This window comes from Gymnoscopelus braueri (genome assembly GCF_963280865.1).
Source record: "Gymnoscopelus braueri genome assembly, chromosome: 22".
Classification (NCBI taxonomy): Eukaryota; Metazoa; Chordata; class Actinopteri; order Myctophiformes; family Myctophidae; genus Gymnoscopelus; species Gymnoscopelus braueri.
This window is the reverse complement of record NC_137624.1, coordinates 15,000,332-15,014,731: the sequence shown is the minus strand read 5'-3', so window position 1 is coordinate 15,014,731 and position 14,400 is coordinate 15,000,332. Positions and strand designations below refer to the sequence as shown.

The window sequence follows — 14,400 nt, the reverse complement described above, 5'->3', positions numbered from 1 at the left end:
TCACCAATAACAACAAAAGTTCCTCACAAGAACAATGTTGGTGTAACTAAGAGATTTGCCAAAATAAATACATTAGATATTTTAACAACCCAACTTTCCCTTTTTTCTCCACCAGGCAAGGGGATTCTGTTTTTTGACATAATGCTTGTAGTGGCATGAGTGTGACTGTAGAAATAAATATAATAAATATTGTACTTTTACTCCACTACATTTATTTGAAAACTTTAGTTACTAGTTACTTTGTAGATTTTGATTATTATTACAAAACCTACATTAACCACTTCAGCTCTGCATACATTTCGGCCATTTGAAAATAGCCGATCTACAAGCCCACAATGCGTCGCAGAGCTTGTAGATCTGCTATTTTCAAAAGATTTGTATACATTTGAAAACTTGAAAATGGGACATTCTGCATAATGAGTACTTTTACTTTTGGTACTTTAAGTACATTTTGATGCCAATACCTTAGTACCTTTACTCAAGTAAATTTAGAATTCCGGACTTTTACTTGCAACGGAATACTTCTACATTGCAGCATTGATACTTTTACTTAAGTAAAGCAATTGAGTACTTTTTCCACCGCTGGTTGGCAGAATGTTGAAATGTCAGGTTACCACCTCGGTTCCGGTTCTCTGACATTAAGACACGAGATTGGTCACTGATAAAACTCCTTTAACAGCTGATGCTTCCAGATCAGTCGAGGACAGGGACATAATGGACTCCATTGTAACTCTACGTGTGTGTGTGTGTGTGTGTGTGTGTGTGTGTGTGTGTGTGTGTGTGTGTGTGTGTGTGTGTGTGTGTGTGTGTGTGTGTGTGTGTGTGTGTGTGTGTGTGTGTGTGTGTGTGTGCGCGCGTGTGTGTGCGTGTTCTCTGACCCCTGTGGGAATAATTAAGGACACATTTTACTCTAGTCTGTCAATGGTTTGGGGGGCTGGCAATGTATGTATATATAAGCGTACATGCGTATATGCTGGCCTTTGTAATGTGTGTGTCTTTGCACGTGTGTGTGTGTCTGTGTGTCTGTGTGCGCGTGTGTGTGTGTGTGTGTGTGTGTGTGTGTGTGTGTGTGTGTGTGTGTGTGTGTGTGTGTGTGTGTGTGTGTGTGTGTGTGTGTGTGTGTGTGTGTGTGTGTGTGTGCGTGGGACATACGCTATTTAGTGCCTTGTATGTGGTGACCAGGCTTGCCCTTCATATGTCTATGGCTAGCACTTCTGGGCTGATTGGCCGTATCAGTTTCACACATGCACACGCACGCGCACGTATGCACGGCACACATGTACGCACGCACTCACCTTTTTAGACCAAGCCCTTGTAAAGGCAGCTCCTCTGGGACGTGCAGTGAAATGTACTCCTTGTTAGGACTTGCATGTGTGTGTGCGTGTGTGTGCGCACGCGTGTGTGTGTGTAAGTGTGTGTGTGTGTGTGTGTGTGTGTGTGTGTGTGTGTGTGTGTCTGCTTTTCCTCAGCTGTTTCCTGCTGGCTCAGAGACCAGCAGACTGTGAAGGCCTCTCTCCGCTCACCACTAGCAGCTTTTTCACTTCCAACTGACCAAAGCAACATTCAGCACAACTTGGAAGCCAGGAGTTTAGGGCTGCAACTATTGAGTATTTTCGTAGCGATTATTCCATCGATTCCCTTTTAGAATAATCGATTCATCTTGAAGAGCAGTTTTTTATTATATATATTTTAAGTATAGGCTACCAATGAATTAGCCTCGGAAACCCATGCTTTTTTTTTTTGTTACAAAAGAAAAAAAGCCTATGGGAGCCATGCAGGAACATGGTCTTAGGACCTTGTTATCTCCTAACCAATCAGAGTGCAGAGGGGCGTCGCTCTAAATTTGGTGACGTCAGCGTGCTCCGTGCACAGGCCGGGGGGGAGGGGAGGGGAGGCGGGGACATAGATTGGTGAAGCAATAGGAAGCCCCGCACGAATCCGTGCGGCTGAGTTTGGATCCGCCCTTAAAGACCATCGATTGGGCTCGGTCTCTCAGTCTACCAATGAATTGACGTGAAAACATTGTAATAGATAGTTTTTTATAATACACTAAATCAATTAGTCTGGTTAACCACTTAAGCCCTATTTTATGCATTGTCGTACAATGTTGTCCTGCAAAATACCAAAAATATCAGCTATTTTCAGTATTTATGAAAATCGATTATTTACATTCACCCATTCAAACACATGCACGCACCGATTGCGGAGGAAACCATACAAGGCACCGCCAACCTGCTCATCAGGAGCAGTTAGGGGCTCAGTGTCTTGCTCAAGGAGGTTTTGAGACTAACACAGGGGGATCTGGGGATCGAACCAGGGACCTTCCGATTTCCCAAGGGGCCGCTCTGCCTCCTCCTGAACCACTGCTGCACCCCTCAGAGAAAGAAGACAAGTTGTGAAGAGGGGACTTGCCATGCGAGAGTGCAAAAGCACTTCCTGAAGGTGTGAAATTAAGCCTGATTTATATGTAGTCGCACACCGGTGTCGCACACCGAAAATAGCAGATATTGGCAATTTTTTGGTGCGTGACACAGCGTGCAGCAAATGATAGATCAGGCATTACCTGTAGATGTCCATAGGACTGGCATTCTTCACCCCAGCTCTCATCTATACCAAGCGTCTGAGTAAATCATTACAACAAGTCCTTGGTTTCTTTCCTCAAGTGTCAATAATGGGACCAAACAAACATGACTCCAGGGCGAAAGACTGTCTGCCTTAGATACACATCAACACACACACACACACACACACACACACACACACACACACACACACACACACACACACACACACACACACACACACACACACACACACACACACACACACACACACACACACACACACACACACACACACACACACACACACACACACACACACACACACACCTGTTATCTGGTGTCTTTATTCTCACTGTTTTAACTTGTCGTCTCTTATCAACTGAGTACTACTAACGATGTGGCTATATAGTTTCAGGGGAATTCAAACTATTACAGTGTAATAGGTTTGAATTCCTCAGAGGACGCGTTGGTGTAATAATTACACCAACACGTCTTATCCGATCAGAAAGAGCCTGCAATGCTGCCAATGCATCCAAGAAATCTGATTAGGGAAATGCCTCGTCTTGCATGGCCAGACGATCAGAGATCAGAGATCAACTGATACATACTGGTGCCAACTAAACTCAAAGTAGTTGCTAAAAGAGCCATCAACACGGCTACTAACAAGCGCATTTCTCATAATTGTTCCTACCCAGTTTAAGCAACTACTTTGAATTTAGACGTCACCAGACATGTTGGTCAAGTGTAATAATTTAATCTCATCACCTCTCTCCACCAGCAAACAAAACCAGGCATTCAAGTTTCTTTCGGTTCTTCACGCCTTCATCATTGGGCGTGAAGAACCGAAAGAAACTTTTTTTTTTTTTTACTTGGAAGCACTGGTGCTCCCAATTTAAAAATAAATATAGTAACATGGTGCAAAGTACATTATGATTCTGCATGAGGTTGTATACATCCTTAAATTGGCCATATTGCGTGTGAGCACTTCTAATGTGGCATCGATCAGGTTTTTTTTATTGTTCGTTTTTTGAATATTCTTTGGGGAACACAGCTCCGCCTCTCTTTCACAACGAGAGACAGTTTCTCTCCACGATCAGCTCACCTTGTTTCTCAAATTGAACATTTGTTCAAGTTTCAGGCCGACCAGAGCCTATTTGACTTCCACTGTAAATTAAAAAAAAAGTAAAAAACGTGAAAAATGTGTACTTCTCTGGCCTACTGGCAGTGTGCACAAGAAATTGTGATCGGTGAAGCTGTTTGCAAGATTAGCTCCGGTGTACGTACGCACGCACGCACACGCACTCACACTCACACACACACACACACACACACACACACACACACACACACACACACACACACGGCTAGCCTCCTGCAGAGCCACGCATAAAAAGAAAGGTGTTTCAGCCATTTGACTTTTTTGAAATATTGCTTATCAAACCCAATCCCAGAGGGAGGTGGTGAACACTCAGGCTTTCACGAGTGATCAAACTACATTATGGCAGGATAACTTCCATCTCTCTAGACATGAGTTGCTTCAGAGTCCAATAAATCATGTAAACCCCCATTTCTTCCTCTCTCTCTCCCTCTCTCTCTCTCTCTGTCTCTCTTTCCCCCTCTCTTTCGACATCGTTAACGGGAAAAATGATGTAATCCCTCTGAAGTCTTTGGTTTCACACCTTAGAGGAAGACCGGCTTTAATGTCCTGCAGACTTTTATATGCATCTGTTACACACATGACTGACAAAAAAAGTAAGTGAGTAAGAGAGGTGGCAAGGGAGGTGAATCTGCTCAAACAATAATTTAACTTCACCATTCCTGGATTTGTGTGAAGGTGAGAGTGTGTGTGTGTCTGTTAGGCATCTTATGGCCAGGGAACATTCCAATATTCCAGGAAACATTTGTTGCCTTCGTGAGCATCAAGCGTCACAGACTCAAAATGTTCCCTTCGTGTCTTACTCCCCGTTCATACCACGTCCAACCACATCATCATTCAACTGCACACTGACTGTTTTTTCCTGGCTAAAAGTACTGAGTTTCAGTGATAGAAAACAGTGTGATTTGAACCTTTTGTTGTTCGGGGGTTGTCGTTTTTTTTTCACTTCTTTTAATACACTGATTTTTTGCAGTTTGGCCCAATTACTTTGTATTTATTTACTTATTTAAATTTGCCAAAGGACACAAGGACATACAGATGCACAGCCAACACATGGTTAGCAGCATGTTGCCCAAAAGTTGCGCTGCGGCCAACTTTCCTTGTGCCAACAAATGAGGAAATATGGTCCCATAAAATGAATGGACATCCAACAACTTTATTCTCAAATTGCTTGTAGTGTGAACAGGAGACAAAACAGGCATTGTCCTTCTCTCTAAACCTTATATTGTTAAGCCCAAACACGCTTGAAAATTTAAACTGGAGTGTCACATCGACACTTCGAAAGGGTCATGCCAAAAGAATTGCCTTTAACTTGATTTTCTCCATATCATCCCATTTGAAAGAACATATAAATATAGATGTAGACCAACCTGCTCCGAAGGCAAAGAAGAAACTCTTATCTGGATGTTCCTCCAACATTGTCTTGACTCTCCTGCCCATCCTCTCGTTGCGCTTGTAGATGAGCTCCTGTCGGAAGTAGCTGTCTATTTCCTGGGCTGTCACCTGCTCACTATGAGGCAGCGTCACGTTATTGAAGTTAGGCACCTGGAGATTGGAGGGGGTATAGGGTTGGGGTAGCGGAGTATAGAAGGTAGAGAGACGGGTAGATAGAGGGGATTTGAAAAATATGCACTTGTCAATTAACCCATTAAGACCTGAGGCCTATTATAAAAATGTTTTTCTAAAAAACGCTTTTTGAAAGAAAAAAAAAAAATATATATATATATCTCACAATATTTTGTTCCAGGGACCCCCAGAAGCAAAGATTTGAATACCAAATGCTCGCTGTATATTCAAAGATTTGCACACATTTTCACGATTTAGAAAAAAATGCAGATCTACAAGCTCATAGCGCGGCACTCGGTGTTGACATCTCCGTAATCATACCATCATTCAGGTGAGATGAAAAACAACACTCATCAGTCATAACAATCCATGAGTTAGTGTATGGAGTGTGAGTGAGTGAGTGAGTGAGTGAGTGAGTGAGTGAGGGTAGTATGAGATGAGAGATGGAGGGATGAAGAGAGATTTGGGGGGTCTCAGGGAAAGAGTGAAAAGGAGGAAAGGGAAGGGGAGACTGGAGGGTGGTAGCTACGGTGGAGAGGAGGAAAGAAGGATGGAGAGAAGAGTGTAAACGGGATGGCAGAAAAGGGAAGGGGGGAGGGGAGGCGGTGGGAGGTTGGGGTGTTGAGGGGGGGCTGGGGTCGGGGTTCAGGGGTTTGGGGTCAAAGGTGAAGGGTTATGTCACAGGGACACTCCTAAAGATCAAGAGGTCAAACTGAGCCGTAGCTTATTAACTAGACTGAAAGTGAATGGAAGTTTACCGCTACATAGAATAGAATAATGAACAGGTGCGTTGGATCAACTACTGTTCTTACGACATCAAAGAGTTTCTTATTGTCGATCGAACAGCAGAAAGTGTAAGAGATAAAGCCCAATGAATACTTTGACATACAATGCTGTCGCGTGCCAAAAATAGACGATCTACAAGCCATCGATGCTTCCTTGTAGATGTGCCATTTTCGACAAGCATACGGTGTAAATAAAACATACATTTTCTGTCTGGCTTTTAGGCTTCGTAAGCAAAAATGACACAGGGTAGATAATGAAAAATAACTTAAATACAAAAAGAAATTCCACAGCTAAATGATGGAGAATTGGTAACCAAATGGACCCTTATTAGATCTCTAACTCTTGAGAGCGTAAAATGAAACGAAATGGACCCTTACGGGTCCATTTCGTTTCATTTTACGCTCTCAAGAGCTAAATTATGGTTAAACACCTGCACCTGCTTAATTTACAAGGAGTCTACACAATTAGATAATGTAGAAGAATTGTTATTTTTTATCAAGGTTTGCCTGTCATCTCTCCTACCAACATCAATACAGCATGGAATTGTGGACGAAATCTTTTTTTGGGGTCTGAGAGACTAAATCTCATCAAATGGTGGTCTGTGGCTCAAATGCAGAATAAATAATGGACCTCGATATGGAAAAAGTTGAGAACCACTGGCCTAGAGACAGGTACAGAGGACAACCAACCTGTGATGTGTCATGGTTGAAGATGATGGAGTTGAGGTCTCCACAGTTGTAGTGTTTGATGAGGTCTTCAGTGGTGTAGGGCACCTGGAGGCTCCCCGCCCGCAAAGACTCCTGCTGTAGCAACGTCTGGTTCAGGGCAAAGATCACCTAGAGAGTCAAACAATGATGTATTGCATTAATGATAATTACATTATTTATTAACCATTTAAACCCCGACTTAGCAAAGTGGGCCCGAGTTGTATCTGTACTTTTTTTTCCTTGTCAAAAATGTTCCCCCTTAATATGGATGCTGGGGTTAAAGTGGTTAAATGGTAAATAAATGGTACATTTCTATAACGCCTTTATCCAAAGCTCTCTTTACAAGCCTTCTGCTCTCAAAAGTGAAACAATGAATACTAAAAAGTTGCTTATAGTATACAACTTTACACTGTGTGTTTTAAGGTTACTCTTCTTCAGGGAGATTTTTTGTAACTAGAAGTTACAGGGATATTTACTTGCGACCCATAAACCATTGTTGGTCCGCGACCCACTGTTTGGGAAGCAGTGCTTTAGGTGATGTGTTTTCAGGTTTGGAGTGGTCCGCAGCAGTGACAAGCCCCCTCTGGGCTGTCCTGTGGAGCAACAGCTATTGTGAGAGCGTGAAATCAGCCAGTGTTTGGTGAGAGAGAGCCCTGGTGAGCCTACAGCCTGTGATCCCAACCGTAAGCGCGCACACACACGCACACACATGAATGCACACACACAAATACACACAAATGCATGTGTGTGCATGCATGTGGGTGTGCGCACACACACACACACACACACACACACACAGCCTCTGATCCCCCCCCCCTTCACCCGCCAACCTGCATACATACAGATTCACACACACACACACACACACACACACACACACACACACACACACACACACACACACACACACACACACACACACACACACACACACACACACACACACACACACACACACACACACACACACAGTTTACTTAAGTCCATCAAAGTGAGGAACTCTTCTGTCAGCCGTGGAACAGAGTGTGTGTGTGTTTATTACCCATCATGCATCTTCTTCACGTTGGGACGTTTCACAAAAAAATGTGCGCACCTTCCTGCATGTGCGCGTGTGTGTGTCTGTGTGTGTATGTGCGTGTCTCACAGTGTGCCAAACGGCTTCGGTAGTGTGACCACGTGTACACGTATGCATAGGCGCGCGCACGCTGTATTAATATGCATGCCCATACGTCAACCAGCCAAACCAAGTGTTTTTTTCCCCTCCCTGTGCTCTTTCAAAAAAAAAGTACCCTTGATGTCACTCAATTTATGCTCCGTCGTACGAGGGTGTTGATCGCCCCCACAAAATAGCCGATCTACAAGCTCTACAACGCAACGCGTTGTAGAGCTTGTAGATCGGCTATTTTGGGGGCTGGTCCATCGACACCCGCGTACGACAAGATCGAAATGACGCTTTGGGGTCTCTTTAGGGCCGGTTTCCATTGTGGCGAGCGACAGCGTAGCGGAGTAGGAGGAGGAGGAGGAGGAGAGGGGCCGAGCAGCAGCAGCAGATGCCTTCTTGTCAGCGGACAAAAGAGCTCCCCACTGTCGCCTTCTCCCTCTCTCCTCCTCTGCTCTCTCCGCTCCCCTCCGGCTTTCATCGCAGCCGCGCATCAAAGTGGGCGCTCTGCATATGAAAAGGGGGTCCGCCTTTTATGCCGCGCAAATTAGCCTATCGCCAGTACACCCCCCCCCCCCACCCACCTCACTCTGTTCCAACAAAAAACGCACACACACACACGCTACAAACACACCCTCACATCTGTGCCGCGTCCTGGAGGAAAGGCCCTCATCTTCAGGGTCTCCCGTTTTTTTTTTCACAGCCCTCCTCTCCTTGCCTTCCTCTCCCTCTTTCTCTCTCTCTGCCTTTCAGCCCCTTAAATTATGGCTGGGAGAGGAGGAGGAGGAGGAGGTTGCAGTAGGAGTGGGCGGTGAGGATCAGTCATACTAACGGGGGGGTGAAAAGATAGAAAAGAAAAGCGAGGACAGAGAGGGAAGGGTCCGAGGTAGAAAGGTAGATAAATGCAAAGGGTGGCAGAAGAGAGAGAGAGGGGGGGAGGGGGGGGCAAGAGGGTCCCAGGCCAGACAGTAAAGCAGAACCTGAAAGACAGAAGCTGAACGAATGACATTTCTTCCTGTGACCCCCCCCACCCCCCCCCCCCACTTTCCCTGTTGTGTTTGTGTGCTGTGGGTCAGTGGGTGCATTTTCCCACTCGTCTGTTCACTCCTTTCATGGACCCCTCCTCCCCCCCCACGCACACACACACCCCTAACTGATATCAAAGCGAGCGGAGCCAATGAAAGTCAATAATTGCCCTTTGTCATGGAAATGCTCCACTTGTTGAAATCGAGAGTGTGTGTGTGTGTGTGTGTGTGTGTGTGTGTGTGTGTGTGTGTGTGTGTGTGTGTGTGTGTGTGTGTGTGTGTGTGTGTGTGTGCTCGCCCGGGCATCATGACTGGATTCCCACATGTGGAGATCTGGAGTGTTCAGCTGAAACACTCATTCGCTGTCCCCCCCTCGCCCCTGCGCCGTGTATATGTTGTTGTAGAATGTGGGCACAGCAGCCACACACACACATGCTTATGAGTGTTTGCAGAGAAAAGTTAGCCGTATTTACGTTTCTTTAAGGGGCGAAGCTGGCCGCGATGTAGGATTTGATAAGATGAAGACATGCCTCTTTCAACAGCCCCAAAGCAAACCAGAACCAAAGCAAATGAGACTTCTAGGAGCAATATTTTGGGAGGAAAGTGAGATAGCTTTAACGATTAATTAATCCATTAAGACCGGGAGCGCACCTGTGTCATTTCAAGATTTCTTTGGCTATTAAAACAATATAGCAATATACAAGCTCATAGCACGGCACAGAGTGCCGCGCTATGAGCTTGTAGATCTGCAAAAAAAATGTATCCTGAAAATGTCTGCAAATCTTTGAATATATATATTTTTTAAAGTGAACCTTTGTAAAATGTTTTTTTCCAGGGACCTCCAGAAGCAAAGATTTGGGTTAAAAATGTTGTTTAAAAGAATAGATGTATGTATTCAAAGATTTGCACAAATGTTCAAGATTTTTCATGATTTTTTCTACAAGCTCGTAGCGTGGCACTCGGTGCCGCGCTATGAGCTTGCAGATCTGCTATTTTGGAATGGCCCAAAGTATAAAATAATGGTTTTATGAAATCTAAAATGACGACAGTATGCGTTCCCGGATTGAATGGGTTAACAGCAAACTGTGCTCCGTTTTATGGGTCTCAGGAAAGGCACCGACTGAAATCAATGACACACTGGTAGCACGATATCTTTGAAAAAGTAATGGCGAGGTTTGCCATGAAATATGCTGTGAACATTCCTACTCCTAAAGATGAAGACGATTTTGGGTGACCGCGTCACCTTTCTTCTAGCACAGTGGTTTTCAACCTTTTTCATGCCTAAGGACCCCTAGATTGATATACATTTGGCCGCGGACCCCCCCCCATCTGAAAATGGTTTGTACCAGGGACCCCCAGAAGCAAAGATTTGAGTTTAAAATGTTTGCTTTAAAGAATATACATTTTCACGATTTTTCTAAAATAGCCAAAGCTATAAGTGGTTAAAATGATTGTGACGCTATGTTAACTAATTTCGCTGGGGCCCCCCTGCTAACAGCGTGGGCTCCCTGTCCAATCTGTATCTATTGTAAGTTACTATGTGTGCGGTTTGTGAACCAAACGATCACAATGCAGTGTTTCCTGTATAGTGCAAGATGCAGTGAAACCATAGATGGCATTATACCTGCATTGACAAGTTGGCAGCTTTGTGGGCGTGTTGACTGGTCTGGTGATGGCTCATCTGGCCAAATGGCAGATCTACAAGCTCGTAGCGTGACACTCTGTGCCGCGCTATGAGCTTGTAGATCTACTATTTTTGAATAGCCAAAGTGCTTTTTAGCTCAAATCTAAAAATGACACAGATGCGTCCCAGGTCTTAAGGGGTTAACTTTCACACTCTTCACGAGTTTCATTCTCCCGTCACCATGCATGTATTCCTGGTCGTGCAAAGACCGCTTATGCTGCACTTGTTTATGGCTAGAGTTGGTTCCGTTTCATGATGTCATGCAAGTAGCAAGCAACAATGAGCTGTGATGATTGGTCTACTTTTGAGGGGACAGACAGTTCTATACGGCTTGGACTTTGGCCACACCGTAAAAGCCTGAACAGAAAGGAGTGAAAGTCAAAAAAAAGAAAGAAAGAAAGAAAGAGATGGGGAATGCAGGTTATAATAGAGCAAGGACACCCAACAAGAGAGAGGAAGGGCAAACAGATACCATCCCCCTTCCCTAGGACAGACTTTATCAGTGAAATCTCTCAGAGAGAGAGAGAAAGCACACAGACAGAAACGGAGAGAATGCGAGTGCGAGGGGGAGGTACCATGTTCTCTTTATGAGCGATGTTATCAGTGAAATCTTAGACAGTGCAGTCAGCCCTAAAACAAGGCCTATCAGGTGCTCAGGAGAATGATCCAAGCTGTTCCGAGGCCAAGCTTTTACAGACCAGGGACTTGGGAAGGTTTCTGATGGAAAACACGATCGAGGAGGACAGACAAGGCTATGCGGATGGATGTCAACATGTAGACCGTTTCATCCTGTAAACCATTGATTCTCAAAGTGGGGTCCGGGGACCCACAGGGGTCCTTGGGGGGGTTCCAGGGGGTCCCCAGCAAAACGTGTTAATATAGCATCACAATAATCTTTTTTTATACTTTGGCTATTCAAAAATGCGAGTGCAGCGCTATGAGCTTGTAGATCTGCTATTTTTGAAAAATCGTGAACATTTGTGCAAACCTTTGAATCTATATATTTTTTTTTAAGCGAACATTTGTGACTCAAATCTTTGCTTCTGGGAGTCCCTGGAGCAAAATATTTGAGATGGGGGTCCGCGGCCAAATACATATCCTTTTGGGGGTCCTTGACATGGAAAAGTTTGAGAACCACTGCTGTAAACAATGCCATTTTCCAAACTTTGTGTTTGTATCCCAGGGGTATACCCTGGGATATACAGGACATGACTATTAGAGAAGCAGCTATTAGTTAACCACTTCATCTTCATACTTTGCCGTACAACGGATAGCGAGAATTGCTGATGTACAAGCTCACAGCGTGTCGCATCGCAACGATTATCAGTCATAACCTTTCGTAACGAAGGAAAATCACAGTGAATTTGGGGAAAACAGCCCGTGGCCCCGTGCAAGACAGAATCCTGAGACAAAATCAAGCTGTCATATGGGCGAGCTTGTGTGTCTGAGAGTGTCAGCAGCCAATGAGCTCTCAGGCGGAAGTTCAAAGTTGAACTCTACAGCTTTCCTCACGATCATGACAGTGAAGAAGCCAACCCACCCAACAAACTGTAGTCTGCTCCAGGCTTTGTTTTTGGCACATCTACGTTTTTTTTCCCCTCTCCGTACAAACAAAGGCACATACACTGCATAAGCGGTGGTGAATACCTGCTTGTTCCCCATTTTGTTTGTTTTTCCTGCACTTTTTCTGAAATTTGAGAAAAAGTGCAGGGAATTCCAATAACTGCAAATTTGTCAGGCTGTCTGACTAGAAATCATGTTAGAGTCTGATGTTGGCTTTATTAGCTGGCCACTGAATTGAGTCATATGTCTGATGTTGGCTTTATTAGCTACTGAACTTGATCATTTCAAACTGGAATGCATGGAAGTTGTGAATTGTGGACAAACTTTATCGTCTGGCAACTGCAGACACAGAAGAGTGATAGGTATTTGGGAGGCATTTAGTGTATTAAACCCTCATTGATTGTTTTGGAACTGAGCAGGTGGAACCAAAGCGAACCCGGCCAACACTGTGGTTTGAATAAGGAATGTCATTTGAATATCAGAGTAGACTGCACCAGGTGACAGCTCCACTGGATAAAAACTGTTTCCCAACTGTTGTGTATAGCCTATATGTTGCTGTTGCCATAGCTTTTGTTGTATATATATATATATATATATATATATATATATATATATATATATATATATATATATATATATATATATATATATACAGGCTGAGTATATACGTTATTTTCCTACTGTCCTTTTTTATTATTACTATAATTACTTTTGCTGCTACAATGTCTGAAGGACCCAAACAAAAATAAGCTTTACTGTTATGTACCTGTGTATATAAGATACATAAAAAACACTTTAAACAAAAAGTGTTTTATGCAAGTAAATATACAATAAAGTTCTAATGCCTTTGCCTAATCTCTATGGTGAATGGTCAGGCCACTGTGGATTCGTTTTCCTCAGACATACTGTACAAAGTAAAATGAATCAATCACTTCCACGTACATAAAAACACACATAAAAACACACACATGCGCACCCACGCAAATAAATCTTTCAGCCTGCAAACCCACAATTTTCAGCTTTTACGCATACACATACACAAGTTAGCATTATGTCTGGAATGTGTCATCTCTTTTACACTTCATCACTCCCTCTGCCTCCTGCTTCCTCTTCCTCTGGCACCAATCACACCTCCTCTTCCTCTGTCCTCATCTCGCATAATAATATATATCTCAAAATATTTTGTTCCAGGGACCCCCCCCACCCCAACCCCCCACCTAGAAGCAAAGATTTGAGTTACAAATGTTCCCTTTAAAAATATATATATTCAAAGATTTGCACACATTTTCCCGACTTTTCAAAAATAGCCAAAGACACCTAAAATGACACAGATACGTTCCCGGTCTTAATGGGCTAAACCCCCAGTGCTTCTCAAACGGTTTTATTTGTGTTCTGGGGTGAACATTCGCTATTTTCGGCAAAGAGATGATTTGGTGTGGACGGAAAGAAGCAGGGGGCTTAGCATAGACCCCTGGGGGACTCCAATTAATGAAGTTTAACCACTTAAAAGTTAAAAGTCCGGTCAACCAAGTAGAGGGGCTTAAGTCTTAACCCCCTCTACGTGGTTGACCGGAGTCCGTCAAAGGCTCTAGAATAGAGCCGTTCTACAAGCTCACAATGCGTCGCGATGCGGAGCGCTGTGAGCTTGTAGATCGGCTATTTTCTGCTAAAGTCTTCCCCAGAATACGGATGCTGGTGCTCGAGTGTTTTTTTAAGTGGCTAGTCCACACAGTAATATCCTCAGTGTTCATTTAACTCTGGTTAAGTGTACAAATGTAACCTTAAACCTTACCTGTAATGACCCGGAAGGTTACATACAAGGTGCACTCTCAGTTACAAATGGATAAATTAACACTGAGGATTTTACTGTGCACTCCCTCGCTCCTCCATCCCCTCTCTCTCACTTCCTTCGCTCTCTCTCTCACTCTCTTACACACGCTCAACCTCTTCCTCTCTCCTTTGATCCCGTCCTCCCTTTCCTCCTGCCTCTCTCCTTGCATCCATCCTACCATCCATCTCTTTCTCCCTTTCTCTCTCGCTCTGGCTTTGATCCCATACATCCCCTCTATCAACCAGGTCTTTTAAGATTTGACCCCGCATTCCGCGGGTCACTAATGACCTCCCTGCGTGTGTGCGAGAGCGTGTGTGTGTGTAAGGTCATGCTGTGTGCCCGTATTTTTGCATGTTATA

At 44.1% G+C, this 14,400-nt stretch overlaps 1 protein-coding gene across 1 annotated transcript in view; it reads right to left on the bottom strand.

Moving 5' to 3' along the window:
- Positions 1-14,400, bottom strand: part of trabd2a (TraB domain containing 2A) — an 80,152-nt gene that overhangs the window by 41,504 nt on the left and 24,248 nt on the right. The window contains exons 4-5 of the mRNA XM_080419580.1: positions 6,762-6,908; positions 5,091-5,265 (exon numbers count right to left, since the gene is read on the bottom strand). Coding sequence (XP_080275706.1) covers positions 5,091-5,265; positions 6,762-6,908 — 322 coding nt within the window. The remainder of the gene's footprint in view (positions 1-5,090; positions 5,266-6,761; positions 6,909-14,400) is intronic.